The following is a 24,554-nucleotide window of genomic DNA, read 5'->3' as shown; positions in this document are numbered from 1 at the left end:
TGTGTACCTTTGAGGACTGTTTGCATTGCTTGAGATATGATTCAAACTGCCTTCATGCTACTAATTCTGTGCTTAATTCACTCATGAATCATAATCTTGTCCCTCCAATTTGAAGGAATATCAGTAGGATTTGGCAAGTGCTTGCACAGCTGGGTTTGATTAGCTGGAAGCACTGTTTAGTCTTGACTGCCCTTTTCTGAGAAATTCATGGTTCATCAGGTGCTGTAGGGAGGTGATGTAAACTTGAGCCAAGATTGCCATGGAGTGGAAATGGGTAGCCCATACTGCAGTGGGACTGCTGTCACGCTTGCCTGGGGCAAGACCAGGTATACCTTGACTGCTAGCTGGATATACCCCTGGTTGGAGCTACACAGGGCAGTCAGTCACTGTCCTGGGCTATGCAAAGAGCCTTGCTGGGAGGTTATTTTAGTCCCCTCCAGCTGCATTGGCTTCAGCTGGATGTACTCCATAAACAGAGTATGGCAGACTGAGCATGTGGGTGGGAGTAAAGGAACAGGCTGCCATCTGCTCCTCTCCCTGCTGGGAGGCAGCAACAGTTCGCAGTTCAAGTACTGCTGAGAGGCACCAACCAGAGCCCATCCTGGAGCAAAGGGAAACACTTGTTTCCTGCAATCCTTGGTCAGTGTTGGGGTTACAGCTGCATCTCAGAGTGCAGCCACATGCTCTTACCCTCCAGTGGGAGCTCAGAGCTGACAAATGCTTGTGGGAATTAGAGTTTTGAGCATGTTGAGGTAGAGTCATCAGTGGTAGAGGGTGGCTGTGGATAGCATCTCTGGATGGCATTTCCTAAGTCATCTTAGGAAATCTGTGACTATCCCTTCTGTAAAAAATGTAATGGAATTTGCTTTGAGTTCTGGCAGATCTCTAATACAGAGTCCTATAGAATAATTGATTTCATATGTTGCTGAGAGTGTGTGTGCTGCAAACACCCTTGGAGTGCTCCCAAGCCTGGGGCTGCAGGAACTAAATCTGTTTCTAGTGATGTTTGTGGTGCTTCAGCCAAACATCAGCTCTCTTGACTGAGCTGCCAGGAGGGCTGGACAGGGAGTGGTTGGGAGGTGGGGAGTTGAGCCACACTGCTGCCAGTACACGGCCCTGCTCATGTTTCTGTGTCCTCCTCCCCACAGGAAACAGGTTTTGGCTACCAAAGCTGAGGCAGAGAAGGATGGTGTGAAGGTCCCCACTACACTGGCAGAGTACTGCATCAAAACTAAAGTGCCTTCCAATGACAACAGTTCAGATTTGCTTTATGACGACTTGTACGATGATGACATTGATGACGAAGACGAGGAGGAAGAGGATGCCGACTGTTACGATGATGATGATTCTGGCAATGAGGAGTCGTGACCTGCTCCCTCTATGCCCCTGTACTGCCCTGTCAACTCAGGCCAGAAGGGAGCAGTGGTAACCTAGCAGGAGTCCAGCAAAAAAGTAGTGGTGGGGGGGAGGGGGGGGAAATAAAAAAAAATGTCTCCTGCTGTCTCCTGTTGTATGGATCTGTTTGCTCCTTTTTTATGGACCTCTTAGAGACCCTCCACAGAATGTCTGAATTCTTGCATTCTTAACCCTTTCATCACTGTATTATGATTTCTTTTTTTAAAAGAAATTCCCTTTTTCACTTCTACAAAATGCTCACAGTGAAACAGGTTTGCTTGTGTTTAGATTCTTGAATTAAATACAGTCTTGCATTGAGATGTTTAATGTATTTAAAGCTGGAACAAACCCACTGGAAGACGAATTTTCAGGAGCTCAAGTACTGCATTTACTGGGAAGAAAAAAAAATCCACACAAAGCAAATTGCCAGGATTTAGCTGCTCCATTTACAATAATAGCGTGTGTACATTTGTTTAGCCTTGTGGTGGTAGCTTTTCCTTTATAAGGTGTGGGGTGGAAAGTGTAAAGCTACTGTGTGTTGAGCTTGATGGGATGTTACTGAAAGGTACAGGAATCTGTTTAGCCTGATCAAATTAGGAAATAGCTGTCCCCTGGATCCCCAGAGGGCACAATCAGCTTTGTCTCTGAAAAAGGCTTGTGATATGAACCCTAAAATAAACACTTAACACTTCACGTCTGTACAACTGAGCCCTGGGTTGCATTATTTTTTTCAGACTAGGTTTGGGTTGAAAAAGTTTCATTTAGCCATTCTTCTGGGATCTGTTGTCAGCTGCCTCTCTACTGAGGGAGGAAAACAAGTGTATCCCACTGCCCAGTGGGCCAGCATTCATCCTGAGCTTCTTTTTGGCAGTGGGAGAGTCTCCTTCTCCAGTGCTTGCTAGTAGCTCTTGCTTCCTGCAGCCCAAGCCCAGTGCTGGCCTGAGCCTTCTTTCTGTTGCTTATGTAGGTCACCTGCTGGTAAATGCCGCTCTGCTGTAGCTGTGTGGGGTTGGCAGAAGATAAAGCTCCCTGGGGCAGCCAGGCTGTTCCTGTGCCTGCAGTGGCTTCTGGGACCTAGGGCAGAGAGATGGATGGGTGCTGGGCTCTCTCCTGCCTGGCTGGCTGGGGCACATGTGGATGTGTGCAGCCCCACAAAGAGAAGGGTACACAGTGCTTTCAGGCTGAAAAAGAAAGCCAGCAATCAGGGTTTGACAGCCTATTTAGGAGTATGCTTCAGCTGGTGCCCTGTGCTCAGTCTCCTGCACGATTCTGGGAGCTCTTGGCAGAGCTTAGGGCCCTCAGCACCCTCATCCCATTGGAATGTGCTCTTGTTCAGCTGTAGTGCAGTGCCCTGAATTCACCTTTCACATGGATTGGCAGCCAGCCCTGCCCTTCTGCGCTGAGCTCTGGCAGCCCCAGGAGCAGATCAGAGGTGCTGGCCCTGCTTGGGCGAGACCCTCTGTTCTCACAAGAGGCAGTCACCCTGATAAGAACTGCAGGCTCAGGCATTTGGTATAGCTTGGTGGTTTTAATGATACATCACCAGCTGCAGTCCCTCAAGAGGTACTTTGGTGGGAGTAAACTTTGTTCTGTGATCAGCTTGGTGGGAGGCAAAGAGCAAGATGAGAGTGAGCAAGTTTAAAGTGTGTTGGCTGGAGGGAGAGGAGGGGAAGGCAGCCCTTGGGGAGGGGAGGAAGGCTTGTGGGGCTCTGTTTGAAGTTATCAGAATGTTGTTTGGCTGGGGTTTGCTGCAGCAAGGACAGTCCCTGTCCCTCTGCCCCAGCTTGTGCTAGTGTGCCCTCAGCAGAATGAAGGCAGCCCAAGTGGTAATACCTTGTCCCCAGTGTGTTCTGTGATGGTCTGCCCTCCTGCTTGCTTTTTACCTGGGGAGGCAGCTGGAACCTGAGACAGAGTAGAAATTTTCCAAGGTAGAAATCCATTTTGATTTAGGTGAAATTTACATCTTTAAGTTGTCTGTAGTTTGAAAACATAGCTATTTAGTCTGACTGCCTGTTTCTGCAAAAAGCCTAGGCTCAGAGAAACTGCTTCAGCGAAGGACAGAGATAAGGGGGGGGGGGAGACAGAGACTGCTGAGGGGGGCAGGTCAACCTGACCTAAGAATTTAAGAATTCTTTCTGATAAAGAAGAACTAGCTCCAAATGTCACAAAAAATTTGTAAAAATGAATATGTATGAACCTATTGTGAAATTGTATGCATATGTATTTGAAAGGGAGGTAAAAAGGGACCTGAAGTTCCCAGAAGTATGCATGTCATTTTAGGGGAAGATTCCCACATGCATCCAGCGCTGTAATAAACATACCAGCTTCACAACTTTCACAAAGTTGTGGAGTTTTGATTATCCCCGCAAAACAAACCTTCCTAAAGTGTCCCACAAGGGCTCCTTCAGGTCATCCTTCCATCAAGGACTAACAGCCCCTGGTGCTTTTTGGAGCCAGCAGCAAGCCCCCCCCCCTCAGCTCCCAGCTTCACACCAGCCCTGGGAGAGTGATGCTGGTGTTGGCAAATGGGCCTCTGGCACTCGATGCAAGACTGGTCTCAAGGCCACACTGGGCCAGGAACATCAGCCTCCAGCTTTGAGGGGCTGTTGGAAGCATGAAGGAACAGAGTATGGCAACACTGGCTGTGCTGACTTGGTTTGAAATGATACTGCATCTTTCAGGATTTCCCTTGTATTTTTGACTGTCTTCACTGTTCACTGTATGCTCTCCAGTGAGTTGTATTTTCAAGCTTGGTGTTATAAGATGCATTATCTCATGTTAACCTTTTAAAGACAAAAAGCAACTTATTTTGAGAGCTCTGACCATAACCAAACTAATTTCTCTTCCCCACTATCCTGTTCAGTGTCATTGCTTGTTGACTTGCTGGTTTCATTTTTTGAGATATAAACTGAAATGAGGGTATTATGTTTGGGGCTTTTTTTGTTTTGTTTTGTTTTGGGGTTTTTTTACCTATTTAAGAAATTGTGAAAAAATGTTTACCTGATCTTTGTATTCTGTTTTTTTCTTAACCTTTTTTTCATCTCAGCCAATATTAGTGTTTACATTTGCAACTACCTACCCTTTCAAATACAGTTTTCAACCATTCTGAAACCAGCAGGGTACACTACATTTATTAGTAGTTTTTGTAGCTGAAATCCCAGATGGTTTCCTTTTTTTCTTCAGTATAATTTATCAGAAACAATTAACTGATGCATTTTTGTGTTGTCTTCCCCTTCAGTAGTTATGTTTTGTCTTTTCTGCACATCTATTAATAAAATGTGAAATGAAAATATGCCAGTACTGTTACTTCCCTGTTAATTGAGTTGGTTTATTTGCATGGGTTACTTAAAGCTTTGAATATCAGCTGTTCACAAATTCAGTGGTGCTCCAGTATCAATACCTATACATGTACATAAATAATCTACAAGGTTATTGGAAAACTAAAGCTGCTGTTTGACAGCTGTCTATACCTTAAAGAACAAACTGATTTGGAGAAGCACTTTGGCAAAAAGCCATGAGCTTTGCTGTTATATTTATTCATCTTAAATCAGCAAAGAGAAGACCAGGGAGAAGACTGTTAATGGTATCATATGACTGCAGCAGGATGCAAGGACTTGGAGTAATGGTGGTGCTGGCATGGGGTTGGGGTGCTGCTGGTGGCCAGTTTTCTGGGGCAAGGTGCTTTGACCTCATGCAGAAAATCGGCAGAGGAATTGAGGTAATCACTGCCAACCACCCCTTCAGGGTGCTTGCCCTGCCTGGCCCATGCTGTTCCCTCCAGGCTCAAGAGTGGAGAAGTATCTGTTTTTGCAGTGCTGAAATTAGCAGGACATGTGTACAGGTGTTGTATTTGCTATACAACATTGTTTGCAGCACAGCAACGGCCGAGTCAAATGTGTTTGGGGCCTGAATGTTTCTGCTTCACAGCCATGCTAGAGGAGTGGTTATGGCATTGCAGAGCTGACTTCCTAGAGGAGTCTCCATGTTGGGGAATGAGACAGTGCTGTCTGGGCCTTCTGCCTGGGATCAGGCCTGCTTGTAGCTCCTGCCTGTCTTGAGTTGACAGTAGTGTCTTGATCTAGCAGGTGTTGTACCAAAACCAGGACAAACACTCCATGCTGCCCTGCACTGGACAAACCTGGCTGCCCCTTGTGCAGTGGTTGGGGTTTTTTTTTTCTCCATTTCCTTGATGGCCAAGTGCAGCAGAGCAACCTTGGTTCTACCATCAGACTGTGGAACAGAGAGAGAAAATTCCTGCAGAAGAGCCCTGTTGATGCTGACTATAAGGGGAAAACATCCTGTTTAGGCTTGCCAGGGGAGGGAAGGGAGGCAGTAAGTCTCCAGCCTGCAGAAACAGATTGTTGTATTCCCAGTGCAGGACCGAGCACTTCGCTTTATTGAACCTCACCACAGACCTTCCTCCTGATGGAGGCCCTGGACTTCATGGGGAAAACAAGGAAAGATAGTGTTGCTGTGCTCCCTCCTTACCATTCCCAGCTGTTCCACAGGGCCTCAGACAGAGCACAGCAAATGCAGAACATGATGCTTGTGGCAGAAGTCAGGGTGCTGCCCAGGATCCCAACCCAATGCAGCTGCCTATGAGCTTTCAGTACCAAGGTGTGCTCACCTTTGTCACAGTATTCAGCATCCCCTGCACACCCATCTCTTGCTCTTACCTTCCCAGCAGGAGAAGGTAGAAAGGGACAGGCTGTAAAAGCAAAACTGCTTGAGGCCTTTGAAAATGAAAACACTAGTGATACACTCAAATATTTATTAGTTGGAGGGAGAGTTAAAAAGAAATAAAACTCCTAAAACATTCACTGCACTGGTATAGGACAAGAAAGACCAGGAGTTGCCTCCAGGGTCTTGTTTTAGAAAAAAGTGGGGAGGGACAGGTGAAGTTTCCATCAAGTAGCTGTGTCTTTTCTGGGCAGGGTGGCTCAAGGCAAAAAGAGGTACAAGACACAGCTTATACTATAATTTAAGAAACTGCTACATAGTTTTTGCCTCTAATGATAGAAAGGAAGTTGCAGGACCCATTGAGCCATCCAAAGTCTCTTGCTAGAGAAACAAAAAAACACCAACCCAATACCAAAACACACAACCACCCCCCCCTGCAAAAAAAAAAAAAACCCCACAAACAAAAGCCACTAACAAAAAAAGGTCTTTATTATTAAAAAAGTGAAAAATAAAAAGGTGAGAGTGCAGCTCAGGGCCACAGTGAACAAACTGCCCACAAGAGTTCATCGTCCACAGCAGGAAAGAATGAGGAGATGAAAGAAAGAGGAAGGATGTCACCGACATGTTTTATGAAAAATCTTTTCTTTAGGATTTTTCCCTCTTGAGAAGCTGAGAGGCCTCAAGAACAAACTGTAAACAATTCTTATCTGCTGCTGTGGAATGCACCAGGTGGATCTGTGATTGGTCTCATCTGGTTGTTTCTAATTAAGGGCCAATCACAGTTCACCTGCCCAGACTGTCTCGGTCAGAGACAAGCCTTTGATATTCATTCCTTTTCTATTCTTAGCTAAGCCTTCTGATGAAATCCTTTCTCTTCTGTTCTTTTAGTATAGTTTTAATATATTATCTATCATAAAATAAGCAAGCTTTCTGATAAAAAAAACAACCCAAAAACAAAAACAAATTAAATAAAAAGAGGTGAAAGACCTAGCAGCTCAAAAAGCATTGAAAAACCAAAATTTTGCAAGCCTGTTTCAGGACAAAAAGAGACTTTCAGCGATGTCAAAGAAGAACATCTTCAGTTTAGACTTTTTCCTGAAACTCAGCTGTTTAGACTTGAAGCAATGAACTTTCTTTGCACTGTTTTTGCATTTTCTTATATCTTAAGATTGTTTTGGTGATGTGATGGAATTTAGTGTTTTGCAGGTGAAGAATCTCCCTGATGGTTCCACACCAGCATTTGATTGATGTTTTGATTAGCAACACATAGCCTCTCAGGTGCTTGTTCTTTCCTCTGCATGGCCCAGCAGATGAAATTGCAAACACTTTTCTTTTTAATTTATTTAAAATAAAAAGGGTGAGATGTCACCGACATGTTTTATGAAAAATCCTTTCCTTAGGATTTTTCCCTCCTGAGAAGCTGAGAGGCCTCAAGAACAAACTGTAAACAATTCTTATCTGCTGCTGTGGAATGCACCAGGTGGATCTGTGATTGGTCTCATCTGGTGGTTTCCAATTAAGGGCCAATCACAGTTCACCTGCCCAGACTGTCTCAGTCAGAGACAAGCCTTTGTTATTGATTCCTTTTCTATTCTTAGCTTAGCCTTCTGATGAAATCCTTTCTTCTGTTCTTTTAGTATAGTTTTAATATATTATCTATCATAAAATAATAAATCAAACTTTCTGATACATGGAGTCAACTTTCTCGTCTCTTCCCTCATCCTGGGACCCTTGTGGACAATACCACAGAAGGACCCAAAAATTTTTTTTTCCCTTCCCCCAGCCCCTTTTTTATCTCTTTCAAGTAACAGCTATATTGGGGGCTGAGGGCAGAAATCAAATAAACAGGACACATCTTGATTACTTTTTTTTTTTTCGGGGGGGGGGGGGGGGGGGGGAAGCAGGTCTTATTTGCCTGAATTTAGAACTGCATTAAATAAATAGGCTCCAGCTCAAAAAAAAAAAAAAAAAAAAAAAAAAAAAGAAAAGAAAAAGGCACAGTTTGTCTTTTGACAGAGTTATAAAGCTTAAAAAAACAAGGAAGGATGATCTGATGCAGATGGGAAATTCATAATAAGTTTCCCTACAAAGAAAATAAAACAGGCTGCAAGATGCAGAAAACCACATTTAGCCTCTATTGCATTTACAAATACATATATAAATATATTACATACAACAGCAACTTCAAGAGGAAGCAGGCAAGTCACACTGAGAATGGCTGCCTGGCTGCAGTTCTCCCCCACAGATGTTTGGCTGAGCAGTAATTTCTCCTAATAATTCTAGGAAGGGGGGTCAGCTTTTTATTTTTCTCTTTTTTTTTGCCTCCTCTCCTTTCATTCTCTCCCCCCTCCCCAGTTTTGGATTTAGTTTGTCCAGTATGGAGAAGTACCATAGGTTTTGGTAGCCTGAGACTTTTGCTGCATGGTGCTGGGTTGATTACGTTGGCCAGATCCACCCTAGAAAGAAAGGAGACATGAGCACCAACACTACTAGGAAGACAAGCCTGTCCATACATCAGCAGAGGAGCTTCAGCCAACACAGCGATGCTGCCCTCCGGACGGATCTCTTTCTGCTCTGCAACATCTCTGCATCCTGCAATCCAGGACAGTCACAGAGAAACCAAACAGAAGAGCAAAGACCACCATCCCACTACCTCCCACTCAGGTTTAATGACAAGGAAGAAGAGGAGCAGCACTGGGGACAACAAAGGAACTCTCCCAAGGTGAACAGAAGCAGTACACCAGCCAAAGACAACACACATTAAGAAACAGAAGTAATTTCCTGTTTCTTGATTCCAAGGCAGAACTTTTTTGGGGGAACATTTATAGCAAGGAAACACATGGGCTGGTAAAACCAAATCAGAAATTGGAATCAACATGCAACCTGCAAGGGGATGATTTCCCTGCCAGAATTACAGTACAAGTGTTCACATCTTGCTCTCCTGCCACAGCCAGGGGACATCAACACTTGCCTGGGCTTCACACCTCACAGCCCATCTCTCCATGCCCCACATCAGGACGGCCTCTTCTCAGAATCACAGCCTGGCTGAGGCTGGCAGGGACCTCTCAAGGTTTCTTGCCCAATCCTTCTGCTCAAGCAGGGTTGTTCAGACCTTTGTCCAGACAGCTCCAAGGATGGAGACTCCACAACCTCCCTGGGCAACCTGTGCCAGTGCTTGGTAACCATCCCAATAAAAAAATGTTTTCTGATGTTCAGAAGGAACCTCCTGTGTTTCAGCCTGTACCCATTGCCTCTGGTCCTGTCACTGGGAACCACTGAAGAGCCTGGCTCCATCTTCTTTGCACCTTCCCTTCAGGTACTTATATATTGATGAGATCTCCCCTGAGCCTTCTCCTCTCCAGGAGGAACAGTCCCAGCTCTCTCAGCCTTTATGCATAAGAGATGACCCAGTCCTTTCATCATCCTTGTGGGCCTTTGTTGGACTCTCCAATCCATGTTTGTCTTGTACTGGGGAGCCCAGAACTGGACATGGGACTCATCAGTGCTGAGCAGAAGGGAAGGATCACCTCCCTTAACCTTCTGGCAGCACTCCTGCTAATGCAGCCCAGAATGCCTTTACAGCAAGGGCATAGTGCTGGCTCATGGTTAATTTGGTGTCCACCAGGATGCCCAGGGCCTATTCTGCCAAGCTGCTTTGGCCCCCAGCATATACTGGTGCATGGGGTTGTTTCTCCCCAGGGGCAGGACTTGGCATTTCCCCTCATTGAACATCATGAGATTCCCTCCCCAAGCTGGCCAACAGTATTGAGTCTGTCACTCTACAATTGCTGTCAAGGCCCTTTCCCAATGAGCAAAGCAAAAACCAGAAGGAAGCAAAAACCCCCAAGACCTTGCTAGGAATCTGCCCTCAGGCACACTGAAGATGATGAAGGGGCTGACTCACCTGCCCATCTTGCTGAAGGTGGTGATGCAGCATCTGGGAATGAGGCTGCTGATGTGCAGGGAGGATATGGAGAAACGGGGCTGGAGCATAACCTGGGGCAGCACCAGGGTTCAGCCCAGTTGATCTGAGAGCAGAGGGTAGGCTAAAAGAAGGTGGTGTGCCAGCATGGAATCCCTGTTTGTCAAATGTCTGCACAGGAGGTGAGGGGGACAGCATAAGAGACTGGTGTGAGCAGCCCCATGGTGACCAAACAAGAACAAGAGTGGCCCAAACACACATCACCTGAAACTTTCATCAACCCCCACAGAGTAGGCCAAGTTACACCTGCAAGCACTTCAGCAGATGAGCTTCAGCTCCTTTTCTCATCCATTCTTCTGAACTAATGACTCCAACATTTCATTTTTATTTCCACAGCTACTATGCTCCTTTTTTCCCTGACCTCTTTTTATTCAGTGGGACATGAGCTGGCAGCAGCTGCCTAAAATCAGTCCTTCACACATTATGGGGTCTCAGGCTGAAATTACAAAAGCAGAAGAACCACTTCCAATAAGATTTTTTTCCCCCTGACCAAAGCTCAACCCAGCCTCTTGACTCACTTGCTTTGAGGGATATTTTGACCAAAAACATTAGTGCCATCACACTTCATTTGCAACCAGGACACAGCACGTGTGGGGCAGCATGGGCAGTGTAGAGTGCCCACACCTATGCCAACAACTGCCATCAGGAGCAGTGGGACAGAGAGTGAGACTCCTCTCCAACAGCAAACAACCAGCATAAGAAATGCCTGTTAACCCTGAGAACCAAGTGGCTTGGGAATGACCCTAGCCTCCTCCACAAAGGGATCCATCAGTCAGGCCTCAAGAGCACTGGGGAGGAGAGTCCAGCATTGCTCACCTGAGTCTTGTTATAGACTGAGCCACTGATATCAGGTACACCCGTGTTACTCGAGGTCACAGAAACACCTGGAAAACAAAAAACAGCCACCAACAATGGGAAAGTCAACCATCGCCTAGCATGAGTCCCATGCTTTGCTCCCAGCACCTCTGACAGCCTCAGTGGATGCACCTTTGTCTGCAATCTCTGCACCCCACACCCTGATGCTGCTGCTGGCCCACCCGGTGGGGTTCTCCATGCTGTCAGACCCACAGCACTGCACATGGGAACAGAAGAAATGGTTCGGTTCCTAACTCCCACTGCAAAGCAGGAAGACAGTCAACTGGAATAAATCACCCACATTCACAACCCAGTGGTTACCACTTGGATTCAAATGCACTTCACCAGGCAGCAGTTTGCTGCACCAAACACTCATTCGAGCTCACAAAAAGACAGCTTTCCCCTAGGATTGCACTGAGCAATGAGATTCAGCATCTGCTACACATTTGAACCCTTGTCCTTTTACATCCTGCAGAAGGGTGAGGTCTGCAATGATCCTCTGCCCAGAGAAAATTAATATCACTGATTCAGGCTGCCTTCCATCCAGACAGTCTGGTGCCATATCAGGCTCAGGAACATCACCAGCAAGGTGATTTTCAAACTAGCCACTTTATTCAGTCTTATAAAGACTGCCTCTAATCATTTCACTTGGCTCAGAATAAAACTAACTGTTCCTTTGGCCAGTGAATCAGAGGACTGGGCTCAGAGGGTGTGCACTGCTTTATGGTTGTTTCCTTCTGAGGACATTGCTCCATTTTGGATTGCTCCTCTACAGATGAGAGCGTGATCAGCTCTTGGCTGAAGACAGCATTTCAAATGCACAGCAAATGCTTGGTACTTGCTGAAGTCCAAGGATGAACTAGTTAGTGCTAAGCAGTTAAGTATACACTTCTCAGGTCTAACCAGCATGAGCAGAATAAAGCTTTCATATGAGCTATACAAATTCTTCAGCCTTTACAGTCACAAAGGAAACATTTTCAGGCACAAAAGAAAGTGATGAGTTACAGGGTGTACAGACAGAAGCCAAACAGCCCAGAGATGTGTGAATTGCCCTGTTCAACCCTAACACACGGCTACCTCAAGTGACTACCAAGAAATCCAATTTAGTCTTCATTTGGCAAAGGACAATTTCAGCAACAGCATCCAACTGCTTAGGCTTCAAAAACACAGCACTGTTGTAGGATCACTATATTCTTCAGCAAAGAAAACTTCAGCAAAGGAAACAGCTTACCATTTCTCCCATGTATAATTGTGGGCAAAGCTGCATATCAGCCACACAAATCCTTATGCAAAGTTCAGCCATGATGTGTAGAAGGAACACTTGGGCCATTAAAAAAGCATTTTGTATATGTGAGATGGACAAACAGCTTGGATCGAGACCCTGTTTAGAGCTGGCTGCTGTGTTGACTGCACAGCACTGGGAGTTGGCCCTACTAAATCCCACTCGAGCAACCTCATGTTTCATGTTACCTTTCCCAGGTCCAGTGCCAGCAGATTTGTTTTGTGCTTGAGATGACCCACTGTAGCCTCCTTTGCTGTAATCTCCAGCTGCTGTTCCCTGTGTTAAGTCATCATAGCCTGCCAGTGTGTACAAGACAAGGTGTTACAGTGAGCAAACAGCTCTGCAGATATGCATGTGAAAAGCACAGTGGTAAGCATACCTGCCCCATAGCCATGCTGCCCATAGCCACTCCCTTGCTGAAAAGGAGTCGACGTGGTATTCAGGTTGACTCCATGCTGTTTAGCAGATGCTGGAGGTACCTGGACAAAGGAAGGAAACAAAAGACTGTTAACCAAAGAATGGCACACAAAACACAAGGTCCCTCTGCCATCTAGTGGAGAAGGCACCTTCACCTTATGGGAAATTCAATCTGGAGTTGGGAGCACTGGGCTGACATGGGACATGGCACTCATGCTTCCAGAAATAAATTGCTGTAGTGGCTTTATGAAAGCTCCAAGTTTTCTGCCAGAGCTGCCCCCCAATTATATCACAGCCCTCTCTCAAAACAGGCTGTGTATTTCTTTAGAATAATAGAATCATTAAGGTTGGAAAAGACCTCTAAGATCAAGTCTAACCTTCAACTGAACACCACCTTGTCAGCTAAACTATGGCACTAAGTGCACTTCCAGTAATTTCTTGAACACTTCCAGGGATGATGAATCCACCACCTCCCTGGGCAATCCATTCAAATGCTTAATCACCCTTTCTGTGAAGAAATTCTTCCTGATGTCCAACCTGAACCTCCTCTGGCACAGCTTGAGGCTATTTCCTCTTGTCCTGACCCTTGTTCCCTGGGAGCAGAGCCTGACCACCACCTGGCTGCACTCTCCTGTCAGGGAGTTGTAGAGAATGAGATCTGCCCTGAGCCTCCTTTTCTCCAGGCTAAACATCCCCAACTCCCTCAGCAGCTCCTCATAGGACTTACTCTCTAGACCCTTCCCCAGCTCTGTTGCCCTTCTCTGGACACACTCCACCACCTCAATATCTTTCTTGTAGTGAGAGGCCAAAAAAATTCAACACAGGATTCGAGGTGTGGCCTCACCAGTGCCCAGTACAGGGGAATGATCACTGCCCTGGTCCTGCTGGCCACACTATTGCTGATACAGGCCAGAATGCCACTGGCCTTCTTGGCCACCTGGGCACACACTGGCACATGTTCAATGTGGTAATCACATATCCTCTGAACAGAGAGAGACATAGCTGTCCCAGGATTTTCCTGGGAAGCTGTGAGAAACTTAAAAAAAAGAATTAAAACAATTATTATCTCTCTTTCTGTAACCGTTGTTTATAGATATGGTTCTCCAGAGTGTGCTATTCATAGTTCACCAATAGTGTGAGAGGTTTTTACTTTGAGACCAATCAAGTCTCACCTTAGCGAGTCACATTATAAAAGGACACACTACTTTCATTAAATGGGCCTTCTGATTCACCTTATGAAGACTGGAGTCTTTCATTCCGTCCCTGACTCAACAGCATCAGTTCAGCTGGCTGTTGACCAGCACCTCTAGGTCCTTTTCTGCCGGGCCACTTTCCAGCCACTCTGCCCCAGCCTGTAGCACTGCCGGGAGTTGGTGTGACCAAGTGCAGGACCCAGCACTTGGCCTTGTTGAATCTCTTTCATACACTGACTGTAAACAGCAAATTATCACCCACAGAATCAAATGAAACACCAACTCCTGTCCAAGTCTGTTTCATAAGACAGTCATACAGGGCCCTAAAATAGTCCTCTACTGTTCTGCTTGGAGCATCCCTCTTCCCAAATAACATTTTCCCTCCTGAGACTCCCTGCTCTCTGAATTAATCCAGTCTCCTCCATCCTCAAAAGGATTTTTTAGGCATTCTCGGCTCTCTGACAGCTTTGGATCTCCCTTTGACTATCTGGAGGGTGCTACAGGCTTTCAGGAACACCAAGTCCAAGAGCTGCAGCTGTCTGCTATTTATAGTAACCTGCACAGGAATCCATGAGCTCTGGCCTTTTAAATTTCCCATTTTCTTGAGGAAGAGACTGCAGCTATTTTCTCATGCTTGCATGTTTTTGGAGATCCCTTACAGACTGGGAAAGATGACTATTCTGCTGCCATGAGACCCCACCTGGAGTACCATATCCAGTTCTGGGGCCCCCAGTACAAGAAAGACCTGTTAGAAGAGGTCTAGAGGAGGGCCATAAAAATTATCAGAAGACTGGAGCACCTCTCCTTTGAAGAAGGGCTCAGAGAGTTGGGGCTGTTAAGCCTGAAGAAGAGAAGGCTCCAGGAATACCTTATTGTGGCCTTTCAGTACTTAAAGGGAGCTTATAAGAAAGACACAGAAACATTTTTTTACCAGGATCTGTAGTGACAGGACAAGGGAGAATTGCTTTAAAGTGAAAGAGGGTAGATTTAGATTAGACATAAGGAAGATGTTTTTTCCAGTGAGAGTGGTGAGACACTGGCACAGGTTGCCCAGAGAAGTTGTTGCTGCCCCATCCCTGGAAGTGTTCAAGGCCAGGTTGGACGGGGCTTGGAGAAACCTGGTCTAGTGAAAGGTGCCCCTCTTCATGACAGAGGCATTGGAACTACATGATCTTTAAGGTCCCTTTCAACCCAAACCATCCTGTGATTCTAAGATGTAGAAGATTTGGGCTGAAGAGAGCAAAACCAGAGAGGCACACAGGGAGGGTTACAGTTTAGGCTATCACACTTACAAACATGGTTGGCCCGTATTGGAATGCACTTGGAACACCGGGCACACCAGCATAATAAGGTAACCCAGTGTAGCTGTACCCCGGGGGCAGGGTTGGATTGAGGAATGGCTGCTGAGTTGTATGGTGAGTCTGAGTCTGGTTCTGCTGTGACTGAGAGAGCGTGGTAGCAGGAGCAGGGGAGGCAGAATCCCCACGGCCAAATTTTGTTACATCACCTGCGAAAGAACAAACTCGTCAGAAAAGCTACACCAGAAGTCGAGAATTCAAAGGATTCAAAATCTCTGAATACAAGTAGACAACTACAAAAGAGAACACATCCTACATTTGAAAGCCTGCAGTTGTTCATGGGAAGCCCTCTCCCAGTCTCTGTTCCTGATGACTACAGGGACATTGCCTGTTAGTGGCAGAGAACTCCATGCCATGGCTAATCCATTGTTAAAATGGAGATATCAATACTTACCTATCTCACACAATCTGAGCAGATTCATTATATCAGATCATTGCAATAAAACATGCTAAAAGCAAAACTATGGTAAACAGTCAAAGAGCAGATAGTTGTTGGGTTAAAGTGTGACTCTCCTAGAGGTTAAACTGATTAGCTAAGCTTCATGGGCTGAAAGCAAGTCAGCATTTACAGGAAGTGATAGGCATATTTATGTCAGTCTGTTTATTTGTCAAGCATGAGTAGAGTTAATGTCTGGTTCCTCACACCACCAAAGTTCTGGAAACGATAGCTGAAGGCCAGGAAAGCAAGACTTGCATCGTGGCCCACCTTTTTTAAGAAGTAGGAAGGGAAATTCGGTTACTAGACCAAAAGCAAACTCCCAAGATAAATGATTATGCAGCAGAAAAACTCCTGAACACTTGCATTTTCTGGTGGCCTACAGAGCACTATGCTCACATGTTTTTGGGGAGGTGACATATATCATTCATATCTATCTCATTCCCAACTAATATTCCTTTATATTGGTTACCAAAAAGTATGACAACACTTAATATCATTGTTACAGGAATTATAACACCTATAGCTACAGTTTTAAGCTGTAATCAGATTGTAGTGAAAGAAAACCACTGGCTGAAAATCCTGGATAGCATTAGAGTCATCTTTGCACAACAATAACTGAAGAGTAAGAGCAGGAATGAACAAGGGCTTCTTAGACCAGATGCTTTTGGGAATGAAGTCCATTAGATTTGGAGAGGGTGAGAGAGAGCCTGCTAGAGGCAGCTCCTGCTGAGAACATACAAGTACTAAAATAGCAGTAACAAAGGAAAGCAAGCCAGTCAAATTTCAAGAATTATTAAGCTATGAAATAGTTTTCAAGCACCTATGTGCACTTGGGAAGGATGCTAGATGACACTACCGTTTAAATTTGTAACAATTTTGCATTTATTCTCAAAGGGCATCAAACTTACTCCCAAGAACCACCAAGTCACATATGAATTACTGACCAAAATCATGAAGAAAAAAAAAAAAAAATCAACATCAGTGTTTAGAGAGAGATGCTTGCTTTTGTTTTGCTAGTTTGGACTGATGGGTTTAACTGCCTACAGAAGGGGAAAATAACTGCTTTTTCAGCAACAGCAGGATGACCAGCACATCTCACTCACCATCCTCATGTTTAAATAATACTCACCTGAGAAGGGGTTGTTAGCAAGGCTTCCATCTCTGCCTGTCAAGGTTGCAGGAGCAGGAAATGTAATTCCGTAGTAATCCTTAGAAAAAGACATCATCATTTATTGATAGCTGAAATCATAACAGAGCTGGACAACTCTTATGAACCCTTATATTTTTTATAATATAACCCTTATATTTCTTATAAGCATAAGAAATTTTTAAAAGAACTAAAGGAAGTTTGGGCAGAAACTGACCTTATCATGTACAGCATAGCTGAAGGTTTACCTGTATCCTCAACTTCAAAATAAACCTATTTTACAGACTTTCTTAATATCATAGACAAATACTTAATCTCTTAATGGTAAATTAAAGGCAACGACTAAATGCTTACCCCTCCCAACCCGCAGCTCTGAGCTGTCATATTCCAGCGAGACTATGTCTGGAAGAGCAACAGACCATCAGAGGCCAAAGACCTAGGTTGAAGCCAGGACCATAATCACAATGTGGATGTAGTCTAAAGGTTTTAACATGCTCTGTTTTCTAAAAGTAAAAAACACCAGCTAGGAAAACAGCACAATTATTTTAAAAACTTGAAAAAGAGTTATGTGAAAAACACCAATCACTTGTTTTTAAAATTTTAAAAGTTTTATAGTAATAAAATGGTTATAATAATAGTAATATAATTAGAGTAATGAACATTTGGACAATTAGGTTTAGGACAATATGAGGCAATAAAAACAAAGAGTTACAGACAGTCCAGGTACCTCTTTTTGGGCAAAATAAACCTGAAATAGGAAACCCGTTAACAGAGGATTAACCCTTAAAAGCAACAGGCCGTTGCATATTCATACATTTCATACATGATGCATAAATTCCATTCAAACAAAGGAGTCTGTCTGGTCAGTGTCAACTCCTTCCTCTTAATCCTGAAGGCATCTTCAGGGATAAGCAAGGCAGGAAGAAGTTAGTTTCTTCTGATAAGGGAGCAATAAATTATTTTTCTCTGAAAGATTTAGGTGTCCTGTGGCTGCTATCTGGTGCAAGTACCTCATTCCTTTCTTTAAAAAAAATATCCCACATACATAGTTTCTATTTTAACATTATGTTATATCCTAAAACTATATTTAACACACTACTTAAAAAAAATTAATACAGCATCACTTTCTAACATAGCACATATAATATTCATTTTAATATTTGCGAAAAGCCAATCATAAAATATGCATTTTTCACAAGTTACCACCTGATGACTGGAAAATTTACTTTAAACTATGTTACAAGAGAACTCAGATCAGTAGTCTCTAAAGTGAGGTGCACAAGACAATCCACTGGGGTGCATGAAGAAATTGGTTTTGGTATAATTAATAAATACAATTTAAAAAAATAAAATAGAGCATGAAAATAAAAATTTGCTCTCATCCTTTTTTTTTATTTTCATCCTTTTTTATTTTCATGTATGTTTTATGACATACATATTAGTACAATAGTATACATATATAATTTATAAATAAAAATATATTGGGAGTGCTCACAATTTTTTTTGCTGATGAGGTGGTGCAATCAAAAAAGGTGGAGACCACTGCCCTAGATCATTCTTCTACAGGAAGGTAAGAAAATTCTCACCCTAGAAAGCTCTCACTTAGACAGGACATGCCAGCAAAACCAAAGCAATATTTTGTCTTCAGTTTGGGACAAAAAATGAAAAATTTCCCCTTTCCCTTCTGGGTGAACTCCACATATGAGGCTGGTACTCTACTAAGTAATTTTCCTCCTAATTCTCATGGTTTTCTCCCCACCGCCTCCAATCCATCAGGAGTGCCTTGCATTACAATGTAAGGTATGTATTCTTTCACCACCTATATCACCTTCTGATGAGCTGTTAATAGCCGCTTGTTTGCAACAGCTACCCAATGCACACAGCCTAAAGGGGGGGCCATCCCTGCTAATGGGACATCAAGGACTCACCAGCATAATTCATAGAATTACATCATACCATTGTGAAATTCCTGGCCCTGGGGGAGGAACCAAACATTCCTACCTGTATGTAATCTGGGACTTGGGACAGCATGATACAACCACTGGGCCTCCAGAGAAGGACCAGACCTTTCTACAGGATCACTGCTTTGACAAGGCCACATTCATCACTCTAATGGGACTGCTACCACCACCCTGACCAACAGGGTGTCAGGTTATATTCTGACTTTGTTGGTTTAAGCCAATGTTCCTGTGGTATTGCCATTTTTGTAGTTGTCCTATTAAATTGTAGTTCTGATTTGCAATCTCTTGCAACATATTTGCGTGGAGTTAATTCTTCCTGCTGGCTTGCCTTCAAACCAACACAAAGAGTTAATGCTTTAACCATTTACGTATCAATTTTCACAGTCTTCAACATTGGAAATGCATCCTCCTCCTTCATACCCCTCTCTGCAAATTCCCCAGCACCTTCTGCCTTGTTGCATTTCTGCCCATCCTTCCCATCTCCTAAATCCAGTCCTCCATCACTGAACATGAAACCATCTGGCAAGGATTTAGAATTGCAGGTGTTTTCTGTAATTTGAAACTGTGTTATATTTCATCCTACTTTCCTTCCCAGTTAATTCCATCTCAGCACCTCCAGCATGAATCACTTAGCAAAACAACCAAATTCATATTAAAAATCTTTGCAGGTTACTCAAAAGCAGCACTCCCATCTCCTTCTAAGGAACATCATAACACAAAAAGCAGATTTGGAAAAGAGATCTGAACAGGATTCATTGGACATGAACTGGAACTGACACAGTAGCATTTTTTCCCTATATAAATCAGAAAAAATAAAACCAAATCCGCATGAGAACAGGACCTAAGGATTGCAATTATTACCACTGCCTCTCAGGTAGAGGATGTGCTGGTTTTGGCTGGGGTAGAGTTAATTTTCTTCCCAGTGGCTGGAATGGGGCTATGCTTTGGATTTGCGCTGAACACAGGGTTGATAATATAGTGTGGTCTTTGTGAGGGTCCCCAGGACGAGGGAAGAGATGAGAATCTGACCCCATGTTCTCAGAAGGCTGATATATTATATTATATTATATTATATTATATTATATTATATTATATTATATTATATTATATTATATTATATTATATTATATTATATTATATTAATGCTATACTAAAACTATACTAAAGAAAATGGATACATCAGATGGCTAAACAAGAATGATAATGAAAGCTCCTGACTGACTCCTCAGAGTCCGACACAGCTGATGGGGATTGGTCATTAAGTTAAAACAATTCACATGTTTAGATAAACAATCTCCAGACCACATTCCAGAGCAGCAAAACATGGAGAAGCTGAGGCTTCTCATCTTCCCAGAAGAAGAAATCCTGGTGAAGGGATTTTTCAGAAAATATCACGGTGACAATATAGAGGTGTTTTTCTTATTGCTGAGCTTACACAGAGTCAAGGCCTTGTCTGCTCCTGGTACGGCCAAGCTGGGGAGGAGGCTGGGGGTGTGTGGGAGGTTGGGAGGAGACACAGCTGGGACAGGTGACCCCAACTGACTGAAGAGATATTTCAGACCATGAAACATCATGCTCAGCATATAAAGCTTGAGGAAGAAGGAAGGGTGGGGGGGAGGTAACACATTTGGAATGATGGAGTTTGTCTCCCCAAGTCCCCATTTACATGTGATGGAGCCCTGCTTTCTTGAAGGTGGCTGAACACCTGCCTGCCCATGGAAAGCAGTGAATTACTTCCTTGTTTTGCTTTGTTCTGTATCGCTATCGCAATCTGCAAGTTTTCAAGGTTTTACTCTTCTGATTCTCACCCTGATCCCTCTGGTGGGGGAGTGAGTGAGTGGCTGCTTGGGGCTTGGTGCCTGGCTGGCATTAAACCACGACAGGAAAACCACATCAGCACTGAATATCCCTATCCCACACACCTGTGCATACACACATTCAAAACAAAAAACATTAGAAAATACGAGTGCAAACCAGTTATGTTTACATTTCATTCCCACCCATAGGAAAACATCAGAAGAGATACTCTGCTCATCAAACAACATGGGTATTTCCTGACCTACAGAAGGCATGCAGGAGAAGATGCCTAAAGTCAAAACTGACATATCAGGAATAGACTCAATGCAAAACAGAAAAGGACTGAAAATCAATGTGTTCTAATGTAATAGAAGTAAGTTCCACCAAGCAGCTTTCTAGGTAGCACGCACACCAGCTAAGGCATTTATAAGATCTCTACTACGCAGGCAGCCTGCAACAGACTAACGGAAAAGATAGCATATCCCAATGTAATATACACCAAAATTAAACAAAACTCCCAAAACACAACACAGTGAGAATTTACAGCATAAACTTAGGCATTAAGAAATTGAATTAAATTTTAAAAGACATACACATACTCTTCCCCCAACTCACTGCATCAGCAGCCACCAGTACCTCTCACTACTGGAAGCTTCCCAGGAAGCAGTGATGACTTGCACTTGGGACTCAGCCCACTTTCAAGGTGTAAACAGACCAGCATGTCAAAGACAACTATTTCTACCAGTTCCTGCCTCCCATACATCTAATGTTGCCTAATTTCCACAACAAATTCAAAACACAATAAAAATACAGCAAAATCTAGAAACCACAACCATTGCATGAATAGTTGATGGAAAAACCTTCACAACATTTATGCATTTATTTATAAATATCAACACACTGAGGAGAAACTGGGGGGAAATGACATATGACCCCAAAAACATTCTTCAAGATATTTGCAGAGAGAGAGGAAACATTCTTCCATCAGCAAGGTTGTAGATGTTATAGGGAAAGGTGGGGGGTGTGAAAAATGTGTATTTTATTATTAATTTTTCACAAATATAAAAATGAATATTATATGTGTTATGGTAGAAAGTTATGCTGTATTAATTTTCTTAAGTAGTGTGTTAAATATAGTTTTAGGTTATAACATAATGTTAAAATAGAAACTATGCTATGTAGGATACTTTTTAACTAGCTCAAGAAAGAGATGAGATAATCAAGAAATTCTTTGCACAGAGATAACAGCAACAAGACACTAAAATCCCAAAGAGAAAAAATTATTGCCTCCTTATGTGAAGAACTAGTCTCCTTGCAGACTCCATGGAGTCTGACCATGATTTACAAGATGAAGGAAGGGAAATTGACAATAACCAGAGAAATCCCTAGTTTGAAAGGAATGTATGCATCTATGCATCATGTATGAGGTATATGAATATGCAACAGGCTATTGCTTTTAAGGGTTAATCCTTTTTAGCAAGCCATGCTTTTTTAAAGAAAGCATCAGAACATTCGTATTCTTTGCTTTTATTGTCCTTTATTGTCCTAACTCTGATATTCCAAATTCTTATTGCTCTAATTTGTATTACTATTTTTATAACCATTTTATTACTAATAAACTTTCAAAATTTTTAAAACAAGTGATTGGTGTATTTCACAGGGGGAAAAAAAAAAGACCAACAAACTAAAAATGTTTGTCAATAAGAAATAAAAGAAAGCGTACATTAACTCATATATACAAATAATAAGAGTATGACATAAGAAAAATGAATGTTGGTTGACAAACTTGAAAATAAAACCAAGCAAGACCACTCACAAAAGAGACAAAAAGGAAACCCTAAAATGCATCCCCAGTACAGCTACCCCAAAATCTTCTGCCACCATGCTTTCATCACCCACTGAACCATAACAGCACAGTGTAGAAAACTGCCAGGCTTGCTGCCTCAAAATGTGGAGAATTGATGAGACTAGTTGAGCAAGAACTCAGTCACCTTCCCCCAGGACAGCTCTCAGCCCACCACAGCCCTGCCACCACCAGCATGTGCCATTTGCCTTCAACATCCTCCTCCACATCAACCACCCACAGCAAGCTGTCGCCACTGCCCCCACATCCTCCAGCACCTCTTGTACATCCTCAGCAGTCCCAGCACTCCCCAACACTGGGATATCCAGGCATGGCAGGACCTCCTCAACAACCTCCAGCATTACATCCACCACCTGGAGCAATGCATGCCAGACAATGTCATGCTCTTTGAAGGCCAAGGGCCTCACAACCTGCCGTTCAGTATCAACAAATACTTCAGGCTCATCCAGGACTTCATCTGCACCTGCCTCTGGGACCATGTCCAACTCAAAGCTTGCATCTGCTTTGAACATGTGGACACACTCATGTGGCAGATGAAGATTCAACCAGCTCCTGTCCCCCACCAAGCACACCTGCATCAAATGCCCATCTCGAGCCAACATCAGCAGCCACAGATTGAGTGGAGGCAACAGCAGCAAGGGCTGGGATTGCTCAGCATTGCTCATACATTTTCCAGTCAGGTGCCTGTGCCAACAGGGAAACAGGCATGACCACGGTGAGGCTGGGGCCAGGCTGAGACACAGTCCATGCACTGGAGAAAATTGCTGTGCTCTAAGGAGAAGAAGGCCATCATACATATGCATGAAGGGCAAAGACAGGATCTCCACAGGCAAGCAGGGATAAGCCTCCCTCCTGCAGCCCATCCCAGTGATGCCTCCTGCCCTGGTTGAAGGCTCTGGACAGCAGACCACTCTCAGGGACCCACCATATCCCTCCAAGTCCACAGACATCTCCCACTGATGCTGGACCCTCAAGCACACACTCGCCCAAACAACATGCTGCCTGCCCTACACACTCCTCCTCCTCCACCACTACCCCTCTCCCTTTCAAACTGTCTCCCACTGCCAAGATATGAAAGCCATCTCCACCACCCCATCACAATCATTCAGCAACACTACAGCACTGCTTGTGGTCTAGCAGGGTGGCATGGACAAAGTGCACCTGAAAGAGGCAAGGAAGGGGCCCACCAAGGCCTGGGGAGATTTGGACAAGGAACAGCACCTCAGTGCAACCAAACCCACCCAAGAAACACCAAAAAGCCAAAAAAAGCATAGGACATGCATTACTCATTGTTCTCCTATAACAACAAGTGGCCCAGGATGCTCCTGCCTGTGGTCACAACCCAGTGGTCAGGGGGACCTGCCTAACTACATAGAGTACATTGGCCTAGGCCTTCCTCACCCCAACATATCATTAGCAAACCAAAAGATATGCCTCCCCAAACACTACCACCCAACATGGCTCAAACCAACCAGTACAGAAAGGCCAGAACAGCATTCCACATGAAGGAAACTGCTCACTCACTACCAGCATCAGCTGCTCCTTCACCCTCTGTGGCGGTTTCAATTCAAAACCAGGTAGAAACACCAATTTTGTGTAGTGGTTTTGGTTCACCAATTTTTTGTTTCCTGGCCAATGCACCAAATAATGTGGTGGGTTGAGCACTGGCCAAATGCCAATGCACCCACTAGAAATACTCATTTTCTGCTGCAAGATAAGAATTAACAGGAGAGCAAAGCAGGCTCAAACTTTAGAGAGTATAAATAAAACTTTATTAACAGAACTAAATGAAGAATAAGAATCAGAATAAACCTTTAAAACACTTTTTCTGCCCCCCAAATCCTCTTTCCCACTGACAATGTACACAGACAAAACCTGGTATTTTCAGTCAAGTTACCACCTCTAAAATAGTCTTTCTTCAGTTCACTTAGAGAGAGGAGTCTCTCTTGCCATGCCATGGAGACTTCTCCACAAGAAAAAGTTCGCTTGTGGTTTTTAACTTTCACGAATAGCAACCGCCCAGGAATCTGCATTTGCGAAGTCCTTCCCATCTTTCACAGCCTTCTCACAGCTGTGTTCCTGGGCCATGTCAACTTATGGGGGTGCCATTTTTAAGGATGAGCTATTGTAGCATAAAAACAATAGTTCTCTTCATCCGTCTCTGGGAAAAAAAAGGTTTTCTTC

At 43.8% G+C, this 24,554-nt stretch overlaps 2 protein-coding genes across 12 annotated transcripts in view; one reads left to right on the top strand and one right to left on the bottom strand.

Moving 5' to 3' along the window:
• LOC132341401 (ubiquitin-conjugating enzyme E2 R2-like) overlaps positions 1 to 4,687 on the top strand; it is a 125,768-nt gene extending 121,081 nt beyond the window's left edge. For all 3 annotated transcript variants that reach the window (XM_059872954.1, XM_059872955.1, XM_059872953.1), the window contains one exon: positions 1,149 to 4,687. In XM_059872954.1, coding sequence (XP_059728937.1) covers positions 1,149 to 1,368 — 220 coding nt within the window. In that variant the 3' untranslated portion in view covers positions 1,369 to 4,687. The remainder of the gene's footprint in view (positions 1 to 1,148) is intronic.
• Positions 4,688 to 8,011: 3,324 nt separating this feature from the next.
• Positions 8,012 to 24,554, bottom strand: part of LOC132341495 (ubiquitin-associated protein 2-like) — a 183,354-nt gene continuing 166,811 nt past the window's right edge. For 3 of the 9 annotated variants that reach the window (XM_059873076.1, XM_059873079.1, XM_059873080.1), the window contains 7 exons: positions 16,731 to 16,809; positions 15,097 to 15,311; positions 12,574 to 12,673; positions 12,383 to 12,490; positions 10,874 to 10,941; positions 9,980 to 10,168; positions 8,022 to 8,531 (listed from right to left, as the gene is read on the bottom strand). In XM_059873076.1, the coding sequence (XP_059729059.1) occupies positions 8,439 to 8,531; positions 9,980 to 10,168; positions 10,874 to 10,941; positions 12,383 to 12,490; positions 12,574 to 12,673; positions 15,097 to 15,311; positions 16,731 to 16,809 (852 nt within the window). In that variant the 3' untranslated portion in view covers positions 8,022 to 8,438. Of the gene's footprint in view, positions 8,532 to 9,979; positions 10,169 to 10,873; positions 10,942 to 12,382; positions 12,491 to 12,573; positions 12,674 to 15,096; positions 15,312 to 16,730; positions 16,810 to 24,554 lie in introns of all 9 variants that reach the window. The other 6 variants (XM_059873084.1, XM_059873082.1, XM_059873086.1 and 3 more) reach the window with 5 other exon arrangements.

Source organism: Haemorhous mexicanus, chromosome W, assembly GCF_027477595.1.
Source record: "Haemorhous mexicanus isolate bHaeMex1 chromosome W, bHaeMex1.pri, whole genome shotgun sequence".
NCBI classification, from domain to species: domain Eukaryota; kingdom Metazoa; phylum Chordata; class Aves; order Passeriformes; family Fringillidae; genus Haemorhous; species Haemorhous mexicanus.
Note: the sequence above shows the minus strand (reverse complement) of the source record. Positions and strands in the feature narration are given on the sequence as shown.